We start from the raw sequence: 22388 nt of genomic DNA on the forward strand, positions 1-22388 counted from the left end.
AGTATACTCTGAATTCAGTTATATAAAAAGTAATGTGAAAAGGGGAAACAACAAATGAAGTATTTGTTCACAAATATGAAAATAAATAACACTATAAAACTCCTCCAGAATATTTTCTTTATTTTTTTACTTTTTTCAGGGTTCACTGCTATCCAGTCATGAGGGAGATGTTTCGATTAGTATATCACATACGGCGGCGTCTTGTAACATTAAAAACTCAAGAAGATTCAGGTGAGAAATGGAAATGTATTTTAATTCTTGTACTCACAGGTCTGGTAACTACTTGGACCTCGTATACACCGACTCCCCTGATGTTATAACTAGTAAGGTTGGCTCTCCAGTTGGGACATCTGATCATGCCTTGATTTCATTAGTAGTGAATACTGAGGAGCCTGTCCAATATGTTTCATACAATTGTAAGATTTATGTGAAAGCTCGAGCAGACTGGAATGAGATTTTAAGTGATCTTTTGGGCATGAATTGGTCACAATAGTATAGTAGTGATGATCCTGTAGTCCCTTTGGATGAGAATCTAGTCAACACAATTGATAGGCATGTCCCTCTCGTGTGCTAAGGTACTGAGTGAAGGAAAAACCATCGTTCAATGATGATTATAGATGTGGTTATATGGAAAAGCAGGAGGCCTATCATTTTTGGAGGGGTAACAGATCAGATTTGACATGGAATAAGTATATTCAGCTTAGAGCTTTTGCTCAGAGAGTTCATGCTTCACTTGAAAAGAAATACAATTTAACCATAAAAGAAACCCTTTCTGGTACAACCCAGGAACATACGTGGCGGACTACCCTTAAATCGCCACTCTTTGGTGTTGATGCAACAGTACCTCCTTTACTTAATCCAGATGGCTCTGTCACTCACTGTCCAAAAGAAAAGGCAACCCTCTTAGGCGATATATTTGATAGTAAGCAGAGTAATGAGAAACTTGATTTGTTCCAACACAAATACTTACCTCGAACTACTTTCTTAGGAGTTACCTGTAATCTCCTCTCTACCGACCAGAGTTTTGTGTAGTATACCCTACACCCGTTTTCTATGGAGGGCTAACCCGGGAGTGAGAGAACGTGCCCCGAGGGTAGCCTTGAGCTAGGTCGGAGTCAGCTTGGGTCCCGTTAGCCAGTAAGTTCTCTGGTCGCGACGTGATACCATACCATCACGCCGCTCTCGTCTCTCTCGACCCTTTGTGTCCGACTCGTGTGTCCCGCGTGGTTACCGCGTGGTATCTTTGTGCTTATCCCTTGTGTTCTTGCGTGTTCACTACCCTTCCTTGTGCTTTCCAAGTGTATTCCTGGTTGATTCCCTTCGTTCCTGTGCCTTGTGGTTCTGTGCTATGGAGCAGATCCGCCATTGTCCTGGGCCTAGAGCCAGAAAGTCGTGTGGAGCGTTCCTTTCCAAGCCCGAAGTAGACCCTCACTCCCTTTGCTCTTCCTGTAGGGGCAGGATGTGCTCGCCATCGGATACGTGCATTGAGTGTGTTAGTTGGAGTGAGATACAGTGGGTGCGTTACGGCACTAAGAAGAAGAAGTCGTCGAAACGATCGCCCAGGAAATCTAGCATCTCTTCGCCGTTACCGTCACCCAGTGGACGGTCTGACGGGGCTTCTGTCTCGACTTCCCCTACCCAGAGTAGGGGACGAGGTAAGTCCGTTGCGGGGAAAGAGCCGAGGGCTCTTCCCCAGGAGTCTAATGTGTGTGAAGTGGGGGTTGCTGTGTCTTCTCAGGCTAGTGGGGGGCCTGGTAGTGCTGTGTCTGGGGGTTCTGGAGACTTTGCCCTTGTGCTTGGGGGGCACGTTTCCTCCGACGACCCCTTGTGGTGTAGTAATGTTGTGCCTGTTTCTTCGCCCGCTTCGTGGGCCTGTGTTTCAGGTTCTTCAGCGGCTGGTGACGCCCAGGGTAAGTTGGACTCCACGGTAAGTGAGCCCTTCGGGTGGAGGCTCCCTAAAACGCCAGGTAGGTCCCCAATGCGGATGGAAGAGGGGCTGGATACCTGGTTCCCTAGTGTAGGGCGCCAAACCTCTTTTCCAGCTCCTTTGACGGCGGTTCCAGAGACCTTCCTACAACCCTCGACCTCTGGTATGCAGCAAGTCGCGAAGCCCTCCGTAGCCCCCGCTTCTGCCCGTCGTTCGGGTGGTACAGTTTCGTTGGGCTCTTCAGATGGTGGGGCTTCGTTCTCTTCAGAAGAGGAAACGAGGAGGAGACATCGGCGCCGGAGGGAGCGGTCCAGGAGCAGGCGTGCCCGCTCAAGATCCCGTTCGAGGTTCAGTAGGAAACGGTCCCGCTCTCCACGGAGGAAGTACAGGAGGAGTAGGTCCCCCGATGGTGATTGGGTCTTCGTTCCCCGTAAGTCTGAGTTGCAGCGTTCCCCGGACCGGCAGTCCAGGGATTTCTCGCCACGAAGGCCTTCCTCCAGACGCAGATATGACCCTCGCAGGGAGAAATGCGAGAAGGCCGCTTCAGGCAGGCGTAAGGCCGCGAAGCTTCCGGTTCACCCTGCCCAGCGGGGGGAACCATGCTTCCATACGGGCAGCCTGGCCGAATCAGCACAGCTGGTTCGGCCCTCGGACTTAAAGGAACGGTTCCCTCCGTCGGGTCAGCCCACGGGATCCGCGTCCTCGTCCCCCAAAGAGAATACGCGAACGGTAGTCCTCGCCGGCACGGCGATGCCAGTTCTGACCCCCGAACCTGGTGCGGAGGTTCCCGCCGGGGAAGACCGGTACCACCGCAGGGGAGTGCCTGTTGTTCTAGAACCGAAGCGCCCGGTGGGAGTGCCCGGTGACCCGTCTCCTCGGGATCAGGCGGAAGGTACTGCTGACGTTAGAGAAGGTTCCCCGACCGAGGACTCGTCCTACGGGAGGTTATAGGTCTGATTCGAAGGCATCATAGGATTGAGGAACCGGTCCCAACCGATGAGGACTGCTGGAGGTCCAGCCTGACCCGCTTGATGCAGGCACCCGTCCAACAGAAAACCTCCCTGGCCCTGCCTGTGGCATGAGATCTCGTCCTGGGACGGGCTCATGTGGATAGAGTTGTGGCAGGCAATGCCGAAGCTCCCAAAACGCAGAGCTCCTCGAAGTTGCTCCAAGGGCTCAAGACACAGAGTAGGTTTTATGTGCCAGAGGGACAACGACCGGGAGCCTGCAAGGTGGAGCCTGTCCTCGACGTTCTGGGACAGGGTGCCCCGGAGGACAGAGCCTCTTCAGCCCCGATTTGCTTTTCGCAGTCGGAGGCTGCGATGATGGAGATGTCGAAAGACTTGGTGCACGTCTCCTCTCGGTTGGACTGGTGGGCTTCCACACTGGTAGGTGTTCAAGCCACATATGACTTGACGGACCCGGAGCAGCAAAACCTCCTGAGGGAACTTATCATCTCCGGGGGCAAGACCCTGAAGTTCCTCACGTATCAGTCCCTTGCCCTGTCAGCGAATTGGGTTCTTCACAAAAGGGACACTATTCTGGTGAAGCTTTCCCGGAAGGTCCCAGACAGGGAGGCGAGGGCCATGAGGAGCCTTCCTGTGTGTGGTGACTCCTTGTTCCCCTTGAAAGAGCTAGAAGAGATTATAGAAAAGGTGGCTAAACGAAAAGAAGTGAACGCTCCCAGGCCTCAACCGGTAAGGAGGCCCCCCTACAAGAGATCAGCATCAGACGGCCCCTCTACGTCTCAGGCCCCGCCTAACCTGACGAGGAGAGAAGCCCCTTCTTCCTCGTGGGCTTCAGCGCCACAGCTCCCCCGTAGAGGAGCTCCAGCAGCGTCTGCCTCGTTTAGAACAGGGTATTCTGCCTCCAGGAGAGGCCGTTCAGGCCGCTCCTCCAGGAGGAGGTAGAGTGGGAGGCCCCCTACTCCTGCCCAAGCCTCAGGTTGGGGGATGCCTCAGACTACATTGGCAAGCATGGAAGGCTCACGGAGCAGAGCCCTGGACAGTATCCGTACGGAAGGAGGGGTACAGGCTACCGTTCTTAACGGAACCCCCGCCTTTAATTCCGGCCAGCCTGTCGGAGTGGCTGGCACCCAAGGACCCGTTGAAGAGGGCGGCCCTTCAAGAAGAGGTGTTCACGATGTTGGTGAAGGGCGCCATGGAGGAGGTCCTGCACCCAGGGCCAGGTTTCTACAGCCGCCTGTTCCTGGTAGAAAAGGCGATGGGGGGGGTGGAGACCGGTGATAGACCTGCCAGCTCTCAACAAGTTTGTGCGAAAGACAGATTTCAAAATGGACACTCCGAAGTCGGTCTTGCTGTCCTTGAGGGAGAAAGACTACATGATGACCATAGACCTCAAGGACGCATACTTCCAAATCCCGGTCCATCCCTCAAGTCGGAAGTTTCTCTGGGTGAAATGGTGTACCCAGATCCTGCAATTCAAGACCCTTTTCTTCGGGTTGTCGACAGCTCCCCAGGTATTCACGAGAGTCTTCACGACAGTCTCGGTGTGGGCTCACGAGCGGGGCATTCGCCTCATCCGGTACCTGGACGACTGGTTGCTTCTTTCCTCCTCAGAGGATGTTTTGAAGGAGCAGGGTATAAACCTTCTCCAGTTTTGCAAGGGTCTGGGTATCATGATCAACCCAGAAAAATCGAACCTATCTCCCTCCACCAGAATGACCTATTTGGGGATGACACTGGATTCTCTACTAGTGAAAGCTTTTCCGTCAGAAGAGCGGGTAAGCAATCTAATGAAGATCCTTCTCCCTTTTCTGTCGGGGCAACCCAGGAGGGCAAAGGACTGGCAAAGGCTAATAGGTCATCTGGTGTCGTTGGAGAAACTGGTTCCCCAGGGGAGACTCAGACTCAGGGCCGTCCAATGGAACCTGAAGAACTTCTGGAACCAACTGGACTCGCCCCAGAAATTAATTCCACTCCTGCCAAACACAATACCCTCCCTGGAATGGTGGCATTGCCGGTCGAACACGCTCAAGGGGATGCCCTTTGCGACCGAACCTCCCGAGTTGCTCCTATTCACAGACGCCTCCAACCAGGGATGGGGAGCCCATCTCCTCAACGGGACGGCGAGAGGAACCTGGATGGACGGGGAGAAAGGCCTACACATCAATGTCCTAGAGTTTAAGGCAGTCCAGAAAGCTTGCCTGCACTTCATCGATCTACTAAGGGGAAACACTGTGGCGTTGATGTGCGACAATGCCACAGTGGTAGCGTACATAAAGAAGCAAGGAGGCCTAAAATCAAGGGAGTTGTGCGATCTCGCTCTAGAGATCCTAGATTGGGCGGAAGCGAACCAGATAGTGTTATTGGCAAGGTTCATCCCCGGGAAAAAGAACGTCCTAGCCGACGGTCTCAGCAGGATGGGTCAGATAGTAGGAACAGAATGGTCCCTCCTCCCAGAAGTAGCCAGGCTCATCATTCAACAGTGGGGTTCCCCGGTGATGGACCTCTTTGCAACCAAGCTGAACGCACAACTCCCCGTGTATTGTTCTCCTGTCCCAGACCCAAAGGCAGCCTTGGAGGATGCCTTTCAGCACAAGTGGGACAACCTAGACATGTACGCTTTTCCCCCCTTCACGTTGATCAGGCAAGTGCTCAACAGAGTAAGGGCTACCCGGAACTTAAGGATGACTTTGGTAGCGCCCTGGTGGCCGGAGAGAGAGTGGTTCGCAGACCTAAAAGACCTGACAAGCCATCCTCCGTGGCCACTCCCCGACAGGCCAGATCTTCTACAACAGCCACACTTTCTCAGGTTCCACGACAACCCACAGTCTCTACGCCTTCACGCCTGGAGACTATCGAGCGACTCCTGAGGAAGGAAGGATATTCGTCAGGAACGGCTAAGAGGATGTCGCGATACCTGAGAAGGTCGTCGGCATCGGTCTACCAAGCGAAGTGGGCCTCTTTCACGAAGTGGTGCGCTTCGAAGAGCATAAAACCCCTCAAAGCCTCAGTCCCAGATATCGCAGAATTTCTAGTATATCTCAGAGATGAGAAAGGGATGTCAATCCCAGCTATAAAAGGAGTACGAGCAGCCTTGGGTCAAGTCTTCCTTCTGAAGGGCATCGACCTGGGCTCCTCTAGACACATCTCTATGCTTGTCAGGAGTTTTGAACAGTCCTGCCCCCCTCAAACTGTTAGGGTGCCTCAGTGGGACTTAGCTAGGGTCCTGAAGATGTTAAGTAGCCCCCCGTTCGAACCAATGAAGAATGTTGTAGACAGGGATCTCACTCTCAAGACGGTCTTTTTGTTGGCCTTGGCCTCTGCGAAAAGGGTAAGTGAGATCCATGGGCTGTCTTATGACGTCTGTCATTCGAAGGGGTGGAGAGAGATCTCTTTCAAGTTCGTCCCTTCGTTCGTGGCGAAAACCCAGAACCCGGCAGTCTGGGATCCTAAATTCGAGGGGTTCTCTCTGCCAGCTATTCCTAGGACTGGGAATCCTGAGGATTTGAGGTTATGCCCTGTCCGTGCCATTAGAAAATACCTTGAGAGGACTGCACATCTCCGGCCAGGCATCAAGAGCCTTTTCGTCTCCACAGGTGTTACAAAGAAGCAGGTATCGAAGAATACCATATCCTTTTGGTTGAGACAAGTTATTGCCAGGGCCTACAAGGAGGAGGGACTAGCCTTGCCAGGTACTCCCAAGCCCCATGACATCAGAAGTCTGAGCACTCCCTTAGCCTTTGAGAAGAACATGGCAGTGGGCCAGATCCTTCGGGCGGGCACCTGGTCGAACCAGTCGACCTTCACTGCCCATTACCTCAAGGATTACTCAACAAGGTCCTTAGACGGGTTTTCCATTGGGACAGTCATCTCCGCGCTCCAAGTGATTTAACGGTGAAGCCCCAGGCACAATCGTGGATAGCAAAACCAGGAGACACAGGTTCGTTCCTTTTCACCCTAATCCCAGTTTCCTATCCCTATCGGAGATAACCACACTTATGTAACCAATGAAGGACACGTCTCTGCAACTTTGTTACTGGACTCAACATCAGAAGATTTTTCAAAGGGTGAGTACTTAGACACTAACGTGAGCTCTTTGTGTAGTTTACCCTACCGTTCGTTTCCCAGTTTTAAGAACCTAGTTCATATCTAGGATTCTTGGCGTCCGCTTTGCTGGGTCTGAAGGCCAGGAAGCCACTCCCACCTCCTAAAGTGTAAGTCTCCTAAGAAAGTAGTTCGAGGTAAGTATTTGTGTTGGAACAAATCAAAAATTTTAAGTAATTTTTATTTTTCCTAACATACTTACCGAGAACTACTTTCGAGTAATGGCCCTCCCTACCTTCCCCGAGTGCCTTTCTGCCCTTGCAGGGACTTTTTGCAACATCCGAGGAACTTACTGGCTAACGGGACCCAAGCTGACTCCGACCTAACTCAAGGCTACCCTCGGGGCACGTTCTCTCACTCCCGGGTTAGCCCTCCATAGAAAACGGGTGTAGGGTATACTACACAAAACTCTGGTCGGTAGAGAGAAGATTACAGGTAACTCCTAAGAAAGTAGTTCGGTAAGTATGTTAGGAAAAATGAAAATTACTTAAAATTTTTGATTTTCCTGATTCCCGTTATCCTTAGGCTAAACTAACTAGTTTAGCTTTTCGATCTCGTGAAATTAAAGCTCTCTTGATGAACCTTGATGCTTTTGGAGGCATAGACCCAAATGGTATTTTTCCTTTATTTTTTATAAAGACTGCAGATTTCTTAGCTCCAAAGTTATCTGTTATTTTGCGCAAGTTAGCCAGAAGAGGAGCTTTTAGCTCTTGTTGGAGAATTGGTAGTTACTTCAATATGTAAATGTGTTTGTGGTAGCTTAAGTCCAACTGATTACCACCCAATTTCCATAACTTCCATTTTATCTCAAGTTTTTTAACGTATTTTGGCAAAACGTCTTATTAGGTTTGCTAAGGGTAATCTTCTGTTCCCTAGTTTATACAATTTGGTTTTCATAACGGCCTTGGAGCATGTGATACCCTTCTTACAATATCCAATGCTGTACAGAAATCCCTTGATTACAGTCACTTACTTTTCATAATTGGCCTTGATTTTGGTGCTGCCTTTGACCGTGTTAATCATGAGGCCCTTGCTTTCAAATTCAAACATTTGGGAGTGGGGGGGGGGGTCATTTCTTAGCATCATTACTGAATTTTCAAATAATAGATCGCAAAGAGTTGTTGTTGAGGATAGTTATGTGATATCTGGTGTTCCTCAGGGTAGTGCTCTTGACCCAATACTTTTCATACTACAGTATATACATACGACATGTTTAACCTAAAAAACAAGCTTGTTGCATATGCAGATGATGCAACACACTTTGCACCAATTCCATCTCCTGAATGTAGATCTGTGGTTGCTGAATCCCTTAATAGAGATCTAGGTAAAATTAGTGCATGGTAAAGATTATGGAGCATGAAGGTGAATCCTAACAAAACTCAAAGTATGATTGTAAGTAGGTCAAGGACGGTGGCTCCTCAACATCCGGATCTCAGCATTAATAATGTTTCTCGTATGACTCTTCAAATTTTAGGTGTGATTCTCGCCAGCAAATTTACTTTTGAGAAACACATTTAAGTTTGTATCTTCTTCAGTTGCACAAAAAGATGGCTTTTTGAGAAAGTCTCTTAAGATTTTCGGTGATCTATCTATTCTGAAGAAATGTTTTAATTCTTTCATTTTACCTTGTTTCGAGTATTGTTCTCCTGTCTGGTCTTCAGTGGCTGATTCTCATCTTAATTTGTTGGACTGGAACTTGACAGTGTATTAAATTTCTTATTCCTGATCTAGATATTAATCTTTGGCACCATTGTTCAATTAGTTCGTTATGCATGTTGCATAAGATTTTTCATAATTGTAATCATCCTTTGCATTCAGATCTTCCCGGACAGTTCCATCCTGTTCATAATACTAGGCATGTAGTTAATTCTAATAGCCAGGTCTTCTCCATCATGAGGCTCAATACTACACAGTCGTCTAGAAGTTTTACTCCAGCTGGACCGAGTTGTGGAATGATCTTCCTAATTGGGTAGTTGAATCAGTAGAACTTCAAAAGTTCAAACTTGCAGCAAATGTTTATATGTTGAACAGGCTGACATAAGTCTTTTTGTAGTTTATTTATGAAATATCTGTTTTGATGTTAATGATTTTAGAATATTTTTATTTATTTGTTCATTTTTTTCTCATAACGTTTTGTTTCCTTGTTTCCTTTCCTCGCTGGGCTATTTTTCCCTGTTGGAGTCCTTGGGTTTATAACATCTTGCTTTTCCAAGTAGGGTTGTAACTTAGCTAGTAATGATAATAATTATCTTGTTATATATTTCTTCTTTAGTTTCATTCTTCCACTTTCTGTATATTTTTAGCTCACTTTACTTTCTAATTCTTTCCATTTTTCAGTGTCCTACTTTCTGTTTACGGATTCGATTTGTGATTTGGTCATTCTTCTTATCTGCTTTATATTCAGATTTAATTCATGTAGACACTTTGCTGGTTGTTTTCATCATCTTCCTTCTTTTTCTTGAATGCTCAGGATGATTGTTTACAATATTTCTTTTTCCCCATTCAGGGTGCAGTTTATGTTCCCCAGCTTCCAAATCCATCACCCTTCTTTTCAAAGAAGATGCCCCTATCTCTCCCCTTAGAGTAGTACTGTATAATCTGTACTTTCAGGGGCTCCTAATATTTCCCTATATACCCCATTTCTATACTTATTAGTCTCTAATTTTGTTTTTGTTGACCCTCTTAATGAGGGAATGCCTTGATGAAGTCATTGAGCTTCAGCACGGCATTTCATTCATGTCCTGAAACTTGGTGACGGGCAAGAGGGCTCTCGAACTTGGGGAAATTGCTCCCCCAGTTCGAATCTAAATTTCTCTCTTTTACCTTTTTCTTTTTCTCAATACTACTTCGACCTTATCCTAATTTCACAAACTTTCTTTAGTCTTGCTTTCCAAACTCTATGAGAAAAATTTCCCTCATTATGTGTGTATATATTATGTACATATATATTTATTTATTTTTTTTTCTTTTCTTTTCTCCTATGGCTTGGATGTTTTTACATCCATAGTAGCCCCGGCGGGGATGTTCATACATCCTTTATTGCTGCCTGCTTTGATGAGTGGGAGGAGGTATCACGGTTGGGAGGTGTTTGCATTCAAAGCTATATGTGAGAGTATTGGATGATTTCAGCCATCCCGAAGATGGTTTGGACCTTTTTGGCGGAATTATTCTCAAGTGTTGGGTCTTCGGAATCCAGGGGGATCCAATGCTTGGGGTAGGACTCTCGGCTTTTGGCCGGAAGCCCGTCATTATAGATATGGGGAGGATGATTCCATAATTTCTTGGTCTCAGTCCTAACAGGCGGGTTCAGCTTACACCTGTGCCTCTATATCTGTTTTGATGCCATCCTTCGGGTAGGGTATGGAGTGGACCATCTGGGAAGTATACTCTCATTGTGCCGATAGTGGAGAGTGCAAATTTCCTCTCCGACGCGTGATGGCCTAACATTCTCGAGCAGGTACATCAAACTAACTCTTTTCCCTCTCTTTAGTATAATGGATTCTTTAAGGAACGAACCCCCATCCCCTGGATACGCTGACTCTCCCCCGGCACTGTTGACGACCTCTGCTAATGTGATAAGGGATAGCTCTGTTGATGACCTCAGAACGGGAAAGGACCATTCTACTGATATTTCTAAATCGAGTAATTTGGGTAACACGAGGAAACTTTGAATCCTCCATGTTACACAAATTTCAATAGAAACAAATTATGATGATCTTTGTAAAGCATTTGAATGCTATGGATGCATAAAAGAAATAAGGATGAAACTTGAAGCTGAAACTTGGGATTCATGGATATCTTATAGTAGTTATGACGAAGCATTTAGTGCAATAAGTAATTTGAATAATATTAAAATTAATAACTTGAATGTCACGGCTGCTCTCTGCGATAAGGTACCAAAAGATTTAGATGTGTACAGGCCTGCCGATTGGTTGGAAAAAGGCGCAGATTTAGTCATGCCCTCCCAGAGAAATCCAAAACCACCGATGTGGCTTATAGCTGAATCAAAGGGGGTTACAGGGAATTATTTTAAAATATGCAAATTGATTCAGAAAAAAGTAGGAACTATTGCACCAGGCGATATATCTCGTTTCGGAAAAAATAGTTTCCTTATCCATGCCAAATCCAGTACACAGTCGGTAATATTGTCCAATATGAAAATAAATAATGATGACATTAAGTTAGATGTCAAACCCCACCTAAATTTTAGCTACGGAAGGGGCGTAGTTTTTAACAGAGATCTATATGATTTTACAGAGGAGGAGATACTGGCCATGTGTCCATTCAATGTTTGGAAAGTTCATAAAGTCCCAGGTACATCAATGATAATCCTTACGTTCCAGGATGCTGATGTACCTTTTCATATTATTATCGAGAACGAAAAGATTAAAGTAAGACCCTTCAAGCAGAAGCCATTGCAATGCTTTAATTGTTTTAAATTTGGGCACCCGTCCAAAGTTTGCAAAAATGAGAAGATGTGTGGTATTTGCTCCAAATCTTACCATGGAGAGTGTGCACTTGGAGCCAGGTGTTTAAATTGCAGCTCGAATCACAAATCCACAGACAAGATCTGCGAGCTATATAAGTTGGAGGAAGCTGCCCTCAACAAATCAAACTTAGAACACATAAGTGTGACCCATGCCAAAAGACTATTAAATAAATCAAATACATATGCTAAGGCATTAAAATCAAACCAACCTAGCACTGCCAATAGCTCAAAAAAAAGTATACTATCTGACAAAATGTCAAATAACGAGGTTCAAAAAAAAGTATACTATCTGACAAAATGTCAAATAACGAGGTAACCATATCACCTCCTGAGGCTTTACCACGGTGTATTAACACTAGGTCATTGCCCATTGCTGTACAGCCTTCAGCCGCCATTACAAAAAGTAATACAAACCTCTCTCAGGCCATGTCCTTGCCTGATCTGATGGAGGTTCCACTTAAGACTAACTTACCTGATGCACCTGTTGTGGGAAAGGTGCAAAAACCTCGAATCCCACCATCTATTAATCGCAAAAGAGAGAGACCTCCATCTCTCTCTCCACCCTCCATTAGAAACGTTAAGGTTATGACATCAAATAAATTTGATGTTTTGTCTGTTGATGTTTCTAATGAACCAGAAGATGGACTGAATAAATCAGAAATTCAAGTTGAGGTCCACCATCCACCTCAACAAATAGATAAAAAGAATACAAAGAAAATCACCAACGTTAAACCCAACATAACAAGACCACCTCTGAAGAAACCTACTGGTAATAATGTTACATTAAAAACTTCTAATGGGAAGACCTCATCCAAGATGTCATCCAGAAATAATCCATAGTTTTCTCCTCCATTTTGCAATGGAACTGTCAGGGTTTGAGGGCGAAATATGAAGAACTTAAGCTCCTAATTCATGAGCATTCCCCCATAATTGTATGTCTACAGGAAAGTATGCTTGATTCTAACACTCCTAGTCCTCGAGAGTATGTTAGCTATAGAACACCATATAATCAACAAGCAGGGAGCCATGGCGGAAGTCTCATGTACATTCGTCGAGATGTTCCCCAAATACCCATGTCTATACGTACAACCCTGCAGGCAGTTGTTGTACAAATTGATATAGGGAGAAAATATACAATATGCTCTCTGTACTTGCCTCCAAATGATAATATTTTATATGATGATTTAGCAGAGGTCATTCAACAACTCCCTCAACCTTTTCTCTTACTGGGAGATATGAATGGTAGACATCCTTTATGGGGTGATGTTTTGGCCAACACAAGGGGCAATATTATCTCATCAATTGTGGAGAATGAGGATGTGGGACTCCTTAATACAGGAGAGCCCACACACTTCCATGTTCAGACAGGTACTTTGTCATGCATTGACCTTTCAATTGCAAGCTCTAACTGCCTTCTTGATTTTGATTGGAGGACATTAGATGATTGGCATACTAGTGATCATGCACCAATCATTATAAACACCAACAAGGGTCCGCCTTTGCAAAGATCGCCACGTTGGAATCTAGACAAGGCAGACTGGGTTAAATTTTCCGAGCTAAGTGAAATCGAAGGGAGAGCAGAACAGTTTGAAAGTGTTGATGATGCCATAGACCTACTGAATGGAACTCTTCATACAGCAGGAGTCAATTCAATTCCCAAAACAACAGGGTTATTCAAACGACGACCAGTCCCGTGGTGGTCTTCAGAACTAACTGCACTCCACAGAGCCACAAGAAGATCTCTAATACGATTGCGTAGACGCAGAACTGATGAGAATTTAATTATGTACAAGAAATGTAGAGCACAGTTCCGTCGTGCCATGAAAGAAGCAAGGCGCCAGTCATGGATGTCTTTTGTTTCCTCTATTAACAGTAGAACACCACCATCTTCTGTGTGGAGGAAAGTAAAAAAGATAGCTGGCAAATTCACCCCCAACCCACCACCAGTGTTGAAGGTGAATGGCCAGTATGTAACTGAAGCAAATGAAGTTAGCAATGCCCTGGCTAATCATTTTTCAAATGTATCCAGCAAGTGTGAAGGAGCTCCTGGTCACCAGTATAGGAGCACTGAAGAAAAGAAAATTTTAAATTTTGCAACAAGAAGGGAAGAGTCGTATAATTCTCCTTTCACTGAAAGAGAATTTGATTCTGCACTTGCTCATTGCAACGATACAGCCCCTGGACCCGATGGAATTCCATATGCAATGATTAAACATGTACATTTTAATACAAAGCTATTTATTTTAAGCATTATTAATAGAATATGGCATGATCATAGCTACCCAAGTGTTTGGGAACTAGCCATTATTTTAGCCTTTTTAAAACCCGGTAAAGACAAGTTTTTAGCAGCAAACTATCGTCCTATTGCATTGACATCTTGTTTATGTAAAATCATGGAGAAGATGGTCAATGCAAGGCTGATATGGTACCTTGAAAAGAAAGGTATTTTATCACCGATTCAATGTGGATTCCGAAAAATGCACTCAACGACTGATGTGTTGATACGACTTGAGTCTTCTATTTGTGAAGCCTTTGCTTCCAAACAGCACCATGTTACAGTATTTTTTGACCTTGAAAAGGCATATGATACCACATGGAGATATGGTATTCTTAAAACCATTCATGAATTGGGATTGAGAGGAGAGCTGCCACTATTTATTCAGGCATTTCTTTCACGTAGAGTTTTTCAAGTGAGAGTGGGGGAAACTCTATCAGAGAGTAAGTGCCAGGAAGAAGGAGTTCCTCAGGGTAGTGTGCTGAGTGTAACCCTTTTTGCACTAGCAATTAATAGGATATCCTCAGCCATTCCCCAGGATGTTCTCTCAACACTATTTGTGGATGATCTCTCAATATCATTTGCTGGCACTAGAATGGCAATGGTTGAGAGAAAAATCCAACTCTCTATTGATAAAATTAGCCAGTGGGCTGACATGAATGGATTTAAGTTCTCGACAAGTAAAACTACCATTGTCCATTTTTGTCGTATCTGGGGAGTACATCCAGACCCGGATATATACATTAAAGGTCAACGGATACCATGTGTATCGGAAACCAAATTTTTAGGTTTGATATTTGACTGTAGACTTACATGGGTTTCTCACCTAAAAGCGCTAAAAGCTAAATGTGTTGAAGCTCTGAATATCTTAAAAGTATTGTCCCATACATCATGGGGGGCAGACCGCAATACTATTTTAAAATTATACAAGGCCTTGATTTTTTCCAAAATTAGTTATGGTTGTGAGGTATATTCTTCAGCCACCCCAAGCCGGTTAAAAATATTAGACTCGATACATCATGCAGGTATTAGATTATCTACTGGAGCTTTTAAAACCTCGCCTATCCCAAGTCTCCTTGTTGATGCTGGAGAGTTACCTCTAGACCTTTACCGAATGTCTTCCATTCTTCGGTATTGGTTTAGATTGCAAAGACTCCCTAGCTCTCTAGCCTTTCAGACTGCAAGCCTTGTAAGACACGCATCATACTTTGAGTTGCACCGAAAATCTCCTCAACCTTATGGCTTTCAGGTGAAACGATTTTTAAATAGTCTGGATATAATTAGAAATAAGGTACTTCCATTCAAGGTATCATCAACGCCTCCATGGAAGTTACCAGAGATATCTTTTTGTAAATATTTTATTGGAGATAAGAAGAATATGTCAGACCTAGAAGCCAGGTCTCTTTTTAATGAACATGTTAAAGAACATAGAGGATCAACTTTTATCTATACTGATGGCTCCAAATCTGATGCTGGCGTTGGATTTGGAGTACATAGTAATGGTTTTAATTGTAGAGGTGCACTTCCTCTGACCGCTTCCATATTTACTGCCGAACTGTATGGCATATTAACCGCTATTGAGAAAATAGCGTTGGAGAAGGAGGGTAATTTTACAATTTTTAGTGATGCAAGGAGTGTCCTTCAAGCTATGGAAGTTTTTAATTCTAATAACCCTCTAGTTTTAAAGATTTTAGAATGGCTTTTCCTTATTGGACGGAGAGGTATAACAGTTCAATTTTGTTGGGTTCCAGCACATGTAGGTGTGTCTGGGAATGAGACGGCAGATTCACTGGCTAAGGAGGCTGCATCCGAGTTGCTGCCACGAAGGTATCCCATTCCCTGTAATGATTTCTTACCTGACATCAAGAAATTGGTTTGCAATAAATGGCAACAGCAATGGGATAGTCAAGATGGCAATAAAATGAGGGAAGTAACAAATGACATATCTCCTTGGAGGTGTAATATGATGCCCCGAAAATGGGAGACGTCTCTTTGTCGTCTCCGTATTGGTCACACTCGGTTGACACACGAGTTTCTGCTGAAGGGCCAACACCAACCGTATTGTGACAACTGTTTGGTACCTCTAACAGTAAGGCATTTGTTGACCGAATGCCCCAATTATAACAACTTGCGGAATAGATATTTGTTTGAGGCTCGAGGTGAGGGTGGCAGGTTCATCCTTGCCAAGATTCTTGGAAATGATGTGTCCTACCATGCAAGTGGCATTTTTAGATTTCTTTCAGAAGCAGGTCTTCTGAAAAATATTTAACTTTTATGACATTCAATTTTTATGATTTTAATTGAATACTCTTTAATTTTTTATTTTGTTTCATTTTTTATTTTTGTATACATAAATTAAATGTTACCGGCGTCAATGACCTTAGATGTCAGGATGCCTGAAAACTTTAAATCATTCATTCATTGTTTTTGTTGAATTTATGGTTTTTTCCATACAGAATAAATGGTAATGTAATACTTTTCCATAACATTTTTCCTTTCCAAAAATGCTGTCTTTTCTAATAAAGTCCTTAGTGACAAAAGCACATAATGATTTTGGTGCAAGGCATATGCAGAATTTGAAAGTTGGAGCTCATATATGGAGTGCTATTACTTCTCTGGATTTTTATAATAAAATTAGACCTTAGCAACAGTTCAGTAACATTCAAAATAAACTTTTGCTTAATACTTGAGGAGCCCTGGTTCTTTTATGAATATTGCTCTGCGGTAAAACCTTTAGTAGCAGCAGGGAAGGTATTAATTTGAGTGGCTTGTTTTAATTTAGATTTTATTAGTCTAGTTTTAGTTATACTCAAGAGAGATTTGCCGTTGTTATTCTAGGTCTCCTGGCAATTAATTTTACGGTTTTCAATCTTTAAGTCATGCTGTACTGAAAAAGGAAAGGAGGCAGTTACTTTTATTACTTTATGGAGAAGTGCCTTTAGTGTTTCCATAAACAAAATTTTGAAACATTTCATAAATAAGGAAAAATCAAATGTAGATAAAAGTTTAAAAGGCTAGATATTTCAGGTTGGTTTTAAAAGTAATTTAGGTTCAAAATAGTTATATCTAGTCTCTTTCCCTCCCTTACCCATCTCCACAAGAGAGTGGAACTCAGTTTGATGAACACCTAGTAACATTAACTCTTTGATAATCATCGTACTCTATTTTACACATCATGTTGCGACACTTATCTAGAAACGAATATAGATAAAATTTTCTTATAGTTGTACTAAATTTATTAATTGAGCTATAACATTCGTTTTGATTTCATTTGAAAATCATATTTTATGGCAGAATAATCAGAATTGGAGTAAAAAATATCTGAATATGATAATTGTTCCGTAACCGAAATACAAACCACGCTATTTACAAAGGGTTACCTTTTAGCGCAGCTGAAATGGCGAGCCATTAGAATTTAACGAGGGTGTATTACCCCCGCGCTAGTTGGGGGGGGGGGGGAGTGGTAGCTAGCTACCCCTCCCCCCCTCACACACAGATGAATGCTCACTTTCACTTTTGGCTCGGACTGTGACAGACGTCTCTGTCTTGGTCCTCTCTTAGCAGCCATTGTTTGTTTTGTCTTTACTTAATCGCTTACTTTTCTTTTACTCAATACATATGTAAATATGTTTTCATGTTTGTATATATATTTGAGTATAGGAATAAGTAAGTTTCCTTTTCAGAGTTGTGTGTGTAGTGTACGATATCTACATGGAGTCCTCGGCAGTTAGGCCACCACGGCGTAATTTTATGGGTGGCGATCGAGTTTGACTTATGTCTTTCTCTCTCTCTCTCTCTCTTGAGGTCGTTCACCCTTTTACTACGTGTTACTACGCCCTTGTAGCTTCCTTTCCGTGTGGGGGGGTTGCTACGCCGTACGTTTGTCTCAATTAGTTATGAATCTAATTGTAGTTGTTTTTGGTTTTTCAGCTTGTAGAACGATTCCTTTTGGGGTTTTCGTTCTTTCTTTAGTGTTCATTCATTTTTAAATTACATAATTACATAGTTCATAATTATAATTGTTATAATTCTGTTTTGGTTACAGCTCTCCTTCCGTGAGTGTAAGTGGTTGTGAGGGCACGTGCCTGTTGTGTAATTCTTGTTTCCTTTCCCTCGGGATTCCTCTTCGGAACCTTCCCGGGGGAATGAATGTGTACTAATATTATTTGTTTTATTTTTTTACAGTTACCGATCTAGTTCGTTTCTGTAATATGGCAACGGTGTAAGCTGTCTTGTTGAGTCCTGGGGATTCGGCTGTTGCTGCCTCCCCCCTTGTATTTCGTCAGGGGCGTGTCTCCTTATACTGGAAGTACTCCCGTGACGACGGACAGCTCTCCAGTTCATTTTAGAACTCTCAGGAGGCTTGCCTCCTTGGGCGGGTAACTTTCCTTCCGAGGGAAGTTTTTCCTGTCCAGGCTTGAGTTTTTCCCCTTTTGAGGGGTTCTTCTCTTGCCTTTTTTTCGTGCGAATGCTCTTGGTGCTGAGCGGTCACACCTGCAGTTTCACTCAACGGGCTGGGCAACTGCAGGAGCTCCTCTTCGGAGGATTGCTCCTTTTAGGTCACTGGCTGACCAGTCTCTTCTACGAAGTGTTTCTCTTTCGTTCGCGAGAGAGTACACTCATAGAGACTCCTCTTCGGAGGTTTCTTCTGTTGCTGTTGCTGTTGGCCTCCCTCGCCGTAAGGCCCACCGTCCGCCTTGTAAGGGCCTCTCATCTCTCTATAAGGGTGCTTGAGGCACCTTTTTGAATCTCCGTTTGCAGCCTACAACTCCTTTTTCTCGATCTTCCGCCTTGGTGCAGATGGACAGCAGTCTGATCTCGTCTTCCGACGGGCAACGGTCTTCCTGACAGACACCGGTCTTCCCGACGGACAGCGGTCTTCCGACGGACATCAGTCTCCCGGCGGACAACGATCCCTTCGGGGCAAAGGGTTGCCTCCCACGGGGGTTCTTCCCTTGTGTGTCAGGGTTTCCCTGCGCGCTCTTCTGCTGTGTTCTCTCCTGCTCCTGCTCAGTGTTAGCGCACAGGCGCTCTTCTGCTCATCAGCGCTCTCCTGTTCGTCAGCGCTTTCATGATGATCATCCCTGCTGTTCCTGTTGGTTCCTGTTACGCGCCCTGTGCGCCCACGTTCGCCCTCGCGATCTAGAACTTCGGTTCAGGTCGGGGTCAAGGACTCTTCTTCTATGCGCAGGCTTCCACGCGTAGCCTTCTGCTCGTCAGCGATCATCAGCTCGCCAGCGATCACCTGTCTCTCGGCGATCTCCGGATCGCCCGCGTGTGTTACAGCCGGCACGCCAACGTTCTCCAACACTTCTGAAGGAACATGGTTCGCCAGCTACTAGCTCACCTGCGCATGCTGATCGCCATCGCGCGACCCTCAACTGCGGATGCTGATCGCCATCGCGCGACCCTCAACTGCGGATGCTGATCGCCATCGCGCGACCCTCAACTGCGGATGCTGATCGCCATCGCGCGACCCTCAACTGCGGATGCTGATCGCCATCGCGCGACCCTCAACTGCGGATGCTGATCGCCATCGCGCGACCCTCAACTGCGGATGCTGATCGCCATCGCGCGACCCTCAACTGCGGATGCTGATCGCCATCGCGCGACCCTCAACTGCGGATGCTGATCGCCATCGCGCGACCGCACACCTGCGGATGCTGATCGCCATCGCGCGACCCTGCGCATGCTGATCGCCATCGCGCGACCCTCAACTGCGGATGCTGCTCGCCATCGCGCGATCGCCCACCTGCAGAGGCTGCTCGCCATCGCACGACCGCCCACCTGCGCATGCTGATCGCCATCGCGCGACCCTGGCATGCTGATCACCATCGCGCGACCCTGCGCATACTGATCACCATCGCGCGACCCTGCGCATGCTGATCACCATCGCGCGATCGCCCTCCTACACATGCTGCTCGCGATCGCTCACCTTCGCATACTGCTCGCCAACGCACGATCGCTCACCTGCGCATGCTGCTCGACCATCGCGTCGGCATAACACAACGCGCCATCGCCACGATCGCTTATTGATCCATATCGCCAGCGGTCTTCCTCGCCCACGCGGCAGCGCGTTTCCTCGCCATCGCGCTAACGCTTGCGTTCGCCGCCTCGGACTCGCGCTCATCCACCTGCCCACCCTCACGACCGCTCGCCTGCGCGCCCGCGCGACCGTTCGCCCGCGCGACCGCTCGCCCGCGCGACCGCTCGCCCACGTGCCTGCACGTCTACGCTCATGCGCGTCCGCGCCCATGCTCTCCAATGTTCGCCCACGCGCGAACCAACGGTTTTCCATCGCGCGGACGGATGGTGTTCCGTCGCGCGAACCTACAGTGTTTCTTCGCACAAACGTCGGCTTATTTCTTGCAATATCCATTGCTCGTCTATGGGTTATCGCTCGCCGACCACCAGCTCTCGCCCTTCCTACCACACTCGCCCTCCTTCTGCGCTCCTTCGCTCACCTTCGTTTGCGTTACCGCGCATGGGCGCTTCCACGTTCGCCCACGCGAAAATCTTTGAATTACCGTCGCGCGAGCTCCAGGGCGATTGCGACCACGATTCCCAATGGAGTTTTCGCAGCATGGCCAGCCTGGCGAGTTCTTCTGGAGCGTATTTCCAGAACACGGCCTCACCCCGTAAACGCAGAGCATGGCACTTGCAAGAATAGGAGAAACTTAAGGGAGATCTGAGCAACACTCCTCTTTCCTGAACCTGGGTTAGCCCTTCCCCGTCATTCCCTGGAAGGATTTTTGGCGGGGGGGGGGGGGGGGGCTTTCCGTTCGAGATTTCTCCATCGGACAAGGGGTGACTGCTTACCCCTGCCTCTGGGAGCTTACCAGGTTCTTTTCCCTCCTCGGTTACGGCCCGAGGTTTGGTTCAAGGAAGCTACAGGAAGATCATGGGTACTTTCCTCCTCTCGAGCTCAGGCACCTTGGCCTTTCGTCGTTAAGTATCTAACTTGCGGACAAGCTCGATGTTGTACCATCCTGAACCTGGGTTAGCCCTTCCCCGTCATTCCCTGGAAGGATTTTTGGCGGGGGGGGGGGGGGGGGGGGGGGGCCTTCCGTTCGAGATTTCTCCATCGGACAAGGGGTGACTGCTTACCCCTTCCTCTGGGAGCTTACCAGGTTCTTTTCCCTCCTCGGTTACGGCCCGAGGTTTGGTTCAAGGAAGCTACAGGAAGATCATGGGTACTTTCCTCCTCTCGACCTCAGGCACCTTGGCCTTTCGTCGTTAAGTATCTAACTTGCGGACAAGCTCGATGTTGTACCACCTGGACGCGCTGACTTAGGGCTTCCTTCGGGTGTCTCATCTGTGGAGGTCGACGACCTCAGACACCCTTCCATCCTTGAGAAGAGTTTGTTTGTGCCCAAGGACAGAGACCTAGACAGCGGCTGTGGGGAGGAAATCGACTTTCGTTTTCACTCCTCCATGGCGCTTTCTTCCAGACTCTGCAGGGCTCCAGCGCCCTTTTCTTTCAACCACGTCGGCCTAAGTTATCGGCTACGACAACTGGGACAAGGTGTCCAATTGCAGTTTCCTCCTGTCAGGAACAGATGGCACGGGAGACTCCCCCGGGGGGGTATAGTCCTAAAAGGAGTTCACGAACTCTAGGATTGCAGGTTTTTCGCTGGGAGGATGCTTAAGGTTACTCATCCGAATGACAGCTTCCCGATGCCCATTCCCGCACAATCTCTGTGATCAACCAAGGATATCGCGCCTGCCGTCTCTGTCAGCGAATTCAGTGTCTCTGATCCTCTATGCCATAGCGTCAGCAGAGTTGCCCGGTTGGGCAGAATGATCCGTACCTTAGGCGAAGGTCTTCCTTAGGATCATCTACGGCTTCACCCCCGGCCTCCTCAGTCGATCCTTTCTTGTAAGGAAGGATCTGAGAGGGGATGTCCGTAGTCGACCTCTCAGCCCTGATCAAGTTTGTCGAACAAACTTCGGCCAGCGTAGACCAGCAGAATCGATCAGACTGGTAACGAGGCGACAGGACTCCTTAAACCCTGGATCGGAAGGACTGGTACTTTCAGTTTCCATTCCATCCATCTTCCAGGGTGCTCGTCGAATTCAGCCTAGACTGCAAGTATTCCTGCTTATGATGCAGTGTGGCTATCCTGCCGTGGCATAGCAGGTTTGTTTCCCCAGAGAACTCTCCCTGCCTTCCTCTTGGCCGCTCAAGTGCAGGCTTCCGCCTCCTCTGCTGTTTGGAGGGCTGGTCAACTCCGGTAGGCTCGGGTTCGACCTTCTTCATCGCCGGGACAAGCTTCCGGATGCTTACCATGAGTGTGGGCTCATGGTATTTTGCTTGGAGCCTTCTCTTCCTCTGCCTCAACATCTGGAGTATCTGGCCATGATATTGAGTCAACGGCCTTACCACGTTGGAAACCCCGCTTCTGGTCCGTCCAGCGAGGTTAAGCAACGTCGGTACTTGGATGGGTGATCACCTGGGGACGCCAGATTCTGTTACCACATCCTCCGAGCCTTCCTTTCGGTTGACTGTGGCAAGACTGAGGAGAGTCGCAGTACCTGTTCTCAGGCAAGCAGAGCTTTCAGCCCTACCTTGGAACGTTTCCTAGTTCTCCTTTCCTCATTGACCCGTCTATAGTCCGAACGGTCGCC

The 22388-nt window shown here is 46.7% G+C and overlaps 1 protein-coding gene across 1 annotated transcript in view; it reads left to right on the top strand.

Annotated features, from left to right (window-relative positions):
• LOC137623451 (probable E3 ubiquitin-protein ligase HERC1) overlaps positions 1–22388 on the top strand; it is a 297680-nt gene that overhangs the window by 138427 nt on the left and 136865 nt on the right. Inside the window, exon 27 of the mRNA XM_068354286.1 lies at positions 140–231. Coding sequence (XP_068210387.1) covers positions 140–231 — 92 coding nt within the window. The remainder of the gene's footprint in view (positions 1–139; positions 232–22388) is intronic.

Source organism: Palaemon carinicauda, chromosome 30 (assembly GCF_036898095.1).
Source record: "Palaemon carinicauda isolate YSFRI2023 chromosome 30, ASM3689809v2, whole genome shotgun sequence".
In the NCBI taxonomy this organism is placed as follows: Eukaryota; Metazoa; Arthropoda; class Malacostraca; order Decapoda; family Palaemonidae; genus Palaemon; species Palaemon carinicauda.